This window comes from Rousettus aegyptiacus, unplaced genomic scaffold (genome assembly GCF_014176215.1).
Source record: "Rousettus aegyptiacus isolate mRouAeg1 unplaced genomic scaffold, mRouAeg1.p scaffold_m13_p_9, whole genome shotgun sequence".
In the NCBI taxonomy this organism is placed as follows: domain Eukaryota; kingdom Metazoa; phylum Chordata; class Mammalia; order Chiroptera; family Pteropodidae; genus Rousettus; species Rousettus aegyptiacus.
The window spans coordinates 9,022,094-9,030,967 of NW_023416312.1; the positions used below are offsets into that span (position 1 = coordinate 9,022,094).

Below are 8,874 nucleotides of genomic sequence, written 5' to 3' on the forward strand. Positions count from 1 at the left end.
GTAAAGTAAGGGTGAACAAACGTCACAGAGTGGCGAGGCAGAGATTTGTAACTGACTCCATGTTGTCTGAACATAGGTATAGTAATTCAACTACCTAAATGCCTGATTGTTAGGAGGATGACTGACAATAGCTAAGATTCATTCAATCCAGACAAAATAGAGATCCGAGTCATTATTTCTAGAAGTTTGCACTGCAGAATACTAACCGCAAGATACTTATGAAAAAGGTTCAATATGTTTAGAAGACATTGCATACATTACCGCCTTCTTGGGAATGTAGAAAGCCATAGCAAGTTGTGGGCCCTGAGAAATTCCACAGTAAAGATCTTATTCAAATTCATTTAACATAGTGTTTCCTAAACACTTTATTGCTGAATCCTTTAATTAACAACATCCCATAAAACTAGTATTCCAAGATACACACTTTGGGAACTTTTGAACTAGGTGATGAGGAAAATGATGATTGATGATAATGGCTAATAGTTATTCAACAGTTATGGTTAGCCAGGCACTGGCCTAAGAATTTACATGTATTAATTCATTTAATATTCACAGCAAACCTGTGAGATCAGTACTGTTATTAATTCCTCACTTGACAGATGAGGAAACCGAGGCACAAAGATGATAAACAACTTGCCCAAAGTCGCACAGCTAGTCAGTCCTGGAGTCTGTGAGCTCCTCAAACACAGTGATCAGGTATCAATTCATCTTTGCATGGTTTCCACTTAGCATGGTACCTGGCACAAAGTATGTACCTAGTAAATGACAGTTGAACTGAAGTGGAGATAAGATCCAAATAAAAAGGAGAAGCAACTAAAGTGTGTTGAATAGAACATTTAAAATCTTTAAGTGGTATTTATGCAACCAGGGCACTCCCTCATCAATTGGGGTTTCTATTTGTTCCAAGTAAGATTGTATCCTAGATAACATTCCTACTATAAGCCATTCTGTATAGTGTAACCATTTTCATATTTTATTTATTTGATTTAACCCTACTTTAGGTTAATGCAAAGATGATAGAAAAATATCAGAAAGTGCAGATCCTATTTAGCCACAGAAATAATATTTCACTTGAAGGTGCATTAAATTGGGCTTTTCATGAGGCATAAAGTATATTGAAAGAGGCAATACCACATCCATAAGGAACCACTGTATTGCCTTTGTTGGTAGAGCGGATGGATTTTTTTTTTAATGTAGTGTAATAACAGCTATTGATAATAGTCAATAGCAACTTTTTAAATATTATAGACCTAAAATTATCAAGGTCAAAATTAATAGATAAAACAGTGGTAAATTTTTAGTATAGATTTGAGGGAAGTGCTAGGGAAGAAAAATAAACACACTTTCAGCTTTAAAAGGAAGAAAAGCAAAATCTGCCTGAGATGACTGTTTTTGTGTCCTGCAAAATAAAAAGGAAATTTATATTTAGCACTTCAGGAACTTCAAATGCAGTGATTAAATGGTGTTACTTCCCATCACTCAACACATTCAATAATAGTTGACACTTAATGAGGGCTTACTCTGCTGTTTTAAGCTTCTTGTAGGAATAGTCCTGAGAGGTGAGTGGTATTATCCCCATTTTACAGATGTGGAAAAGGAGGTAGAGAGTTAAAACAGGTAAAATCGTTTTCCCATATTCCCACATCAGTACAAAATGGATTAAGGATTCAAACTCCAATAATCTGGCTTCAGAGTCCACGCCATTAACAGCTATGTTGGGTAAAGAGAAGGTTCAAAGGCTCAAGGAGGCCCTCAGGTCTGGGAGGCAAAATAAATTCCACTACCAATGTCAGTGTATGTCAGAGACTCACTAGGTAGACACCAGAGGGCCAAATGTGTCAATGTGAAGTTAATCCTTTCCAATAGGCCCTTCCTTGGTGGTTTGTTCTATGACACGTTTCCAGAGGTTGAGCATCTTGCCACTTAAGAAGTTCGTCCATTTAAGGCTATGCATTAGTCATGACAGGTAAAGATCTGTCCCTCCACCCACCTCTACCACCAGTGTGTGCTAGGATTTCTAATCCCACAACCGGGTCACACACATGCCCTTCCTCCCCCAAATACCAGTGACTCGCTAACAAATATATTTATGCTGCGATGGTGCATCAGATGCAAAATATTAAGTACTCAGAAAAATTCAGGAAAAAAAAATGTTTCAAAGTTTCTTTGGAGAAAGCACAGATGCGTCCATGTTGCTGGAAAGGAAAGATGGAATTTTACAATAAAGCACTGTGGCCAGTATCTCAGTGTGGGAACCATTCGAGAGTTAAACACAGAGCCTTTAAGAGAAATAACAAATTGACTAAAAAAAATATTGAAAGTTATCTTCATAATTATATTTGTGTTCCAAAATGTCTGCTTCCCTCTCCCCTGTTTTGTGAGTGACATGTGTCAGTTGAAACAACCAAAGAATTTGTTTGCTTGGCGGGCTCCATGAGACATACTAGTATAAATACTTTAAAAGATAAATACTTAAGCCTTGGGAAGAATGCGTGACAAGATATTATTTATAGAAAGATGTATTTTAAACAGATGGCTCAACAAACTCAATTGGATGTAAAAATGGAAATTGAATTTTTAAAGTCCTATCAATAAGCATATCAAAAACTTACATATCAAAAAACATACACACTATACTTTCGTAGAAGATCATTTAATTCTAATTCATACATTTTGATTGTCTTACAATTTAGCATAATTAAACAAAAATAGCTTCTCCTTTCTCAGTTGTACCTTACCAGTCTTATATCTTTTCTCAATTGTGCCTTAAAAGAGTCTTTTTTTTTTCTTTTTGAAGGTAGTCATCAATTGTGGGTGAACAATCTCAAAAAATCTGATTTATTAAGCAAACAGGCCAAAAGTCGTAGAGCTGATGCTAAAACATAAATATACCTACTTACCTGGATGGCTCTGACATTAGAAACGGGCTGTTTCGACATATTCACGCAGTCTTATCCCTAAAAAAGCAAGTAAGAAACTGTTAGAGATGGTGGCATTCAGATTCTCCGTCTTGATAAATTAGAACTTAACTCATGATTCAACTGGGCAGTCACCCCTTTCAGGGGCCATATATTCTTTCAGTCTCAGTTTCCAAAGTTACTTAGCGACTCTCCTTCCTAATGCCTCAGGGAGAGGGAACACTAGAGCGCAGGATAAATCATTCAGGAGGAGAAATGCTGAGATGCCTCGCCTCTGATGCTAATGATAGGCCATCAGAAACTTGAAAGGCGCTATCATCTCCTTTCCTGCCCTCCTGCCCCGCTGCCAAGAGCAGCAAAACAAAGAGGCTGGGGGAATAAAACACCTTTGTTTGGGGCCTCAGAAGCTTTCCGCTTGAAACTGAACTTTTGATCTGAATTAGTTGTTGCCAGGGCTGCGCGTCAGTCCATTGAGAGTGTCTCCTCTCTGTTGAGCACTCCAAAAGAAATAGCCAGTACCTCGTTCTTACTACTGCGATGCTGTCTGTTCACTGTGCACGTGTCTGTTCTGCCCAGAGACCTGAGCGGCACTGTGAGGAAGTAGGCCACATCTCCTGCCTGTGTGTCCACAGCCCAGGCTCTATAAACCAGGCAGCTGGCAGGCCTCGCCTCTCTTTTTTTCTGTGAATGAAACAGTCCCAGCAGGCAAATAGGACTTAACGTGACCATGCCAGATCCCCAAGATGTAACAGTGCTTCCTTCCCAAAGGACTTTTGCTTTCTTTCAGCTCATGAGACCAGACTTACAGCAGGGCGACTATGGTTTACCAGAGGGGCAGGGGACAGCCCAGCTCTGTATCACTGTTGTTATAGCTTGGCCTATTAAATGTCAACAGAACTGAGTGAAAAAGTTAAAAACTCAGCGAATTAAAAACATGCTGCTTTTTAAATCCAAACTATAAAATGGGTTGGCTGACGTTCCTAAATTGATTGGTGTAAGTGTATGAGCTAACTCGTGAAGAAACAAACACAGGGAACAGTGTTGGCATTTGCTGCAAGTGCTTCGTTACCCGGACCGTGTCACTCAACATCTCTAGGCCCATTTCCTCTTCCTTAAATTTTACCTGGTTCACAGGTTGTGTAAGAATCAAAATGACATGTTTCTGAAAATGCCTTGTGAACTGTAAAGCATGATAACAAATATTTATTGCCATTGCCCATAGCTAGTGACTTTTTAGTACTACTATAAACTGATCTACATCTTTAAGTAGAAAGTAAGAGTGGATGTAGTAATGTCCCTTAATACTTTGGAGATAAAAGATGTGAGAACTCTGTGAGAACTTACATTTTTTTTTTGGAGGTCTTCAAAGTTTTAGGCTCTATTATATGAAGTTAAACAGTTACGTAATTTTTGCCAATCTCTGTAATTAGCATATCCAACTATATAGTCTTTGGAGTCACAAGCATGATAAAAAATGGGATGTTTTTTCAGTTTCACCTGAATGTTTTGGTAGTATAGAGATAGAGCCTCCATGCATAAGGGTCAGGTATCACTTTGTATTTAATATGGCTAAAAGATTAAAAATCAACACCAACTTGAACAATCAGGAATGCATTTTGCTCTGTGATGTTCCACATAGATTGCTGTCTTTCCTGCAGTGTCAAAGAATCAATGAAAGACTTTTTAATTTTTGTATCTAGGACACACAGCTCAATTTCAAAAGAAAAAACTTGGTAGTTGAATTTTTAATGTTTCTATTCCTCAAAAGCTATTATGCAAAGCAATAATTCACACAGGACTTGAAATATCTCAGCATATAGTATTCTTTATGCGGGTACAACTAAAGTTTAATTAATATGTCACTCGGAAACTTTAAAAAAATTATTGTACATCGATTTGAAACGTAGGAATTGGGAATTTCTTTATGTTATCACAATAGTAGGTTGAAATGTAAAAAAAAATCAGACAATGAATGATTGTGTTATTTATAACGCATTGAATTTTTTTAAATTAGGCTGATTTTGTTTTGTTTTCTTTTTTCACTGAACTACTGCGTCACTTTGTATTTTGAGGACCTCTAAGCCTAACAGATAGATATTCCTTGGACCTTGTCTCCTGTATAGCTTTGGTATGATCTCATTTACACACGAATTCCTTCTTAACATATATGTCAATCTGCAATAGAGACATCTCTAGAAAGTTGGTCAGATCCCACCTTTCATTCCTTGCAAACAGGCTAGATAATGTTTGTGTAAATCAGTTCTGCGGCCGTTCCTGCTGTCCTCATTATTCTCAAAGAAATCAGGGCAAAGCACACTGATGAATAAAAATAGACAGTGTTCCCTGGCTGTTTCCCAGCCCGGCGTTCACCTCCATTAGGGATGCAGAGTATAGAATGCACCTTCCTTCTTTATCTGCCTGCCTCATCCCGGGACCAAAAACGAAAGCTATGCCTTAGATGCACAACACCACCCACACTGGGGCCACTGCTTGTCATCCAGAGAGGTACTCTTTAAAGCACTCTATTACTGTGTCTTCTGGTTCTGGCTAAAATTTGGAAACATGGAAAATTTGACAAGGCATATGTAGATGTTTACAAAGCCTATAGTATAATGGAAGTGCTTGCCAGTTTAGCACAGTTCAGTTTTCCTGGCAGTTTTGCAAGTCACTGGGGACCTTTAATGGTCTATATACTGAGTCATGTACGATGTACCTCTGCTGGTTTTTCATTGGACAGCACCAAATATCTGACTTCTTTCACTTACTAAAATTTTGTCAACATTAATATCGCTAATTTAATAAGAGGGGATTCAGAGGAAAATAAATCAATATTTGCAGAGAAGGAGTTTTGTTCTTTTTAAAGGTCGATTAAACGGCTAAACCTCAATCTCAAAGGGAATTATCTACTGTCTTGCAGCTAAAAATAATTCCTGAGAAGGGTGTAGAAAGATGGTCAGCTGTCTGAACTAACTCCTTATTCACTCTGCCTGAAATATGCGAGAGGAAAGAGGCACTCGGCGTCCCCACATATCAGAACGTGGTGCCCACAAAGAGACAGGAGTGTCACCCTCTATCCTGCTGGGTATGGGGAAAACTGTGACTAAAGTGGGGCTTTTGAAAAGATGGCTCTGGAGTATTCATCGATCTATACATTGATAGATCTATACGTTGTCATCGTGGCCAAGCATGGCGCTTAGGGAAAGGAGAAAAGGCTTTTAAACTTGAACTGTGTTAACAACTCTGGCAATAATTTACAGTAAGGTAAATCAAAGATCTAGCATTATAGCTTTTTTTTCCTACCCCAAGTTCTCTTGATAATTTCTAGACTTATAGCTTGAATCGGTCTGCAGCTGACTGACTGTAACCCTGGCCATTAGAGTCAAAAGGACAGTCACAGTCACAGTCACCATATCTGGACTGTGGAAATTAATATCTTTATCAATACAAACTACTTTTAGTTCAATATGCTTTCAACCTCCCCCCACCACACACACAATTTCTAAACAGAAGCAATATCACCCATAAATGGTGAATTTACAAGGACGATATGCCCACTGGTTACAAGCTTATAAAGTTATAAGTAGTCACTTTAAGTTAGGCACCAAGAAAATTTCCTTCATAAAGCCCAGTTGCCAGGTCTGGGTCCTTCTGCTTACCTGCTTTGTGTATTTATTTACTGCCAAAGGAAAGTCCCAGGCAGCCAGGTGCAAGAATACAAGGCTCCTCAGAAGGTGAAAGGGATGTCCAGTGTCCTCTGAGCAGCGATCTCAATTCCGATGCTTTGCATGTGGCTGAAATAGCTCAAGTGCTCGGTGCCTCATCCAGGATTGAGAGCTGCTCCCGGCTCAGGGCTGGAGGGGAACTCAGTTTAAGGCTAAGTGTTAAAGAGAATTCCTGTCATAGCTCACAGTTGTTCTTCCTAAATATAGAGTTTGATACAAGCCATACGCTGGCTGCCTCCGAAAGGCTTGACCGTGCTGAAAGCAGGGCTCAAATGTCAGCCGGAAGGTGGCTACGGAATCTTACTGCCCTCCTAATCTTCCAGAAGATACTTGGCTGCATTTTCTCACGTATTCTGAGGAGGCACAGTGAAGTTTGAAAAGTAGGGAAAGTTTCTATCTTTAGCTTTATTACCTGGAGGCCAGAAGATGAGGAGTGTTTAATAAAAATAGGAGAGAAGTGGCTCAGCATCTGAGCTTTCCAGCAAGGGCACAGACATGAAGGAGCGTTTAAGTCCTAGCTTGGTCACTTAGGACCTGTTAAAGTTATTTTATAATCAGAACTCAATAAATGGTCACCAAGTGATGATAATTATATTACATTGAACTATAAGACGTCACCCTTTTTGTAGGTCAAAAATGGTCACAGATCAACTGACTCATGGGGTTCCAGGGCCCAGAGTCCTTGCTCTCTCTGCTCTACCTCCTCTACTCATGGCAATGAGTTTGACCCCAGAGCACAGGAGACGACAGAACAAAACGAAACAAAGAGGAAATATCAATTTTAAGTATGAGAAAAGCTGAGACCAGGTATGAGGCAAAACATTTTTTAAAAAGAACACTGCCAAATCCTAAGGCACATGCTCATTATTTTTTTTTGCGGGGGGGGGGGGGTTGTAGCTCATTATTTTTAACACTAAACATTTTATTTTTACTTCTCCAGTCTCTGAAATTACCTGTACATAGAACTTCCCTTTAGTAGAAGGATTAAACAGAGTGGACACACTTAAGAATTCTTCCACTGCATGAAAGTGACTCCATGTCAAAGTCCCTGACTTTGTGGTCAGTCACTGAGCTATCGCCAGCAGCCCCCTCCTACCAGTCATCTCGTTATGTGAGGAAAAGCTCCAATTCGTGTGAGCCCTGAAGTCAGGTTTCTGTTCCCTGAAGCTGAATGCATTCCACATGAAAGCAATTGGCTTGTTTTCAGGTAAAAAGAAACCAACTTTCTGATAGTTTAAGAGGTCAGCAGATAATTGCGGTTCATCTCAGTTTGGGGTTCATCATTAAGTTCTATTCATGAGCTGTTTAAAAAATTGTGTCTTGAAAATTCAGCTTAGACATCACTTAAGTGAGTTATTTATACACTGGGGAAGAAAATATAATGAGGACCTTAATATCTCTCCTGATCTTTGGCTTCTCCTATGTGTTCAGACGACAGGTGACATCACTCCACACACGAACAACAAAAATGAGCCCTTTCTGACTCCCTTGCCCTGTGGCCAGCCCACAAACATCCCGAGCTTCTACTAAATGCCAGCAACGAACTATCCTCACAATCACTGGGGAGAAAACAGTGAGTAAACCTGCTCCTGTTCTCAGAGCTTACAATGGGGTAATGTGGCAGACAAAACTAAGTAAACAAATAAGATAATTATAAATTTTGTTAAGTGATATGAAAACACAGAAACAAAAAGCCTGAGGGCCGGCTAAAGAAGCATCTCCCCAAGAAGAGCTGAGTTTATAAGAGGGTCTGGCTAGGGGAAGAGGAACAGGGAGAATGGAGGCCACCTGACAGCCTGCCTCAACTTTGTAAGGGTCTCAAAGAGGGAATCAGGTGTGGAGATCGGTGTTGAGGGTCCAGCCAAGGTTGGAAACTTCGCTGCCTCCAAGACTGCTGTTCTGGCAATGTAGTGACTCCTTTCCTGGGGTGTTGGTTCTAAAGACCATGTCTTCAGTTGGATTTCCCCAAAAGCTGATCTTGAAATGAGATTTGTGTACAAGTGATTTAGTAAGAAAGTGTTTCCAGGAAAAACTGGGAAACAAAGGTGCAATCTCAAGTCCCACAGAAGGTATCTTCAGTCTGATTCCACAGGGGAGCTGTGGAGTATAAGTTATGCCATAGAGTTGTTCCAATCCAGGGAAAAGAGCAGAGCTGTCATACTCCTGTACTCGTCCATCATTGGTTAAGGGCTTCCTGGGGGAATCAATTCCCAGAGCTTCTGGCTCTCCTTACC

General features: G+C 39.8%; 1 protein-coding gene across 2 annotated transcripts in view; it reads right to left on the bottom strand.

The window, feature by feature from the left end:
- SMPX (small muscle protein X-linked) overlaps positions 1–6,809 on the bottom strand; it is a 47,017-nt gene extending 40,208 nt beyond the window's left edge. The window contains exons 1-2 of one of the 2 annotated variants that reach the window (XM_016166116.2): positions 6,575–6,804; positions 2,901–2,957 (exon numbers count right to left, since the gene is read on the bottom strand). In XM_016166116.2, the coding sequence (XP_016021602.1) occupies positions 2,901–2,939 (39 nt within the window). In that variant the 5' untranslated portion in view covers positions 2,940–2,957; positions 6,575–6,804. Of the gene's footprint in view, positions 1–2,900; positions 2,958–6,574 lie in introns of both variants that reach the window. The other variant, XM_016166118.2, reaches the window with a different exon arrangement.
- Positions 6,810–8,874: the final 2,065 nt, after the last annotated feature.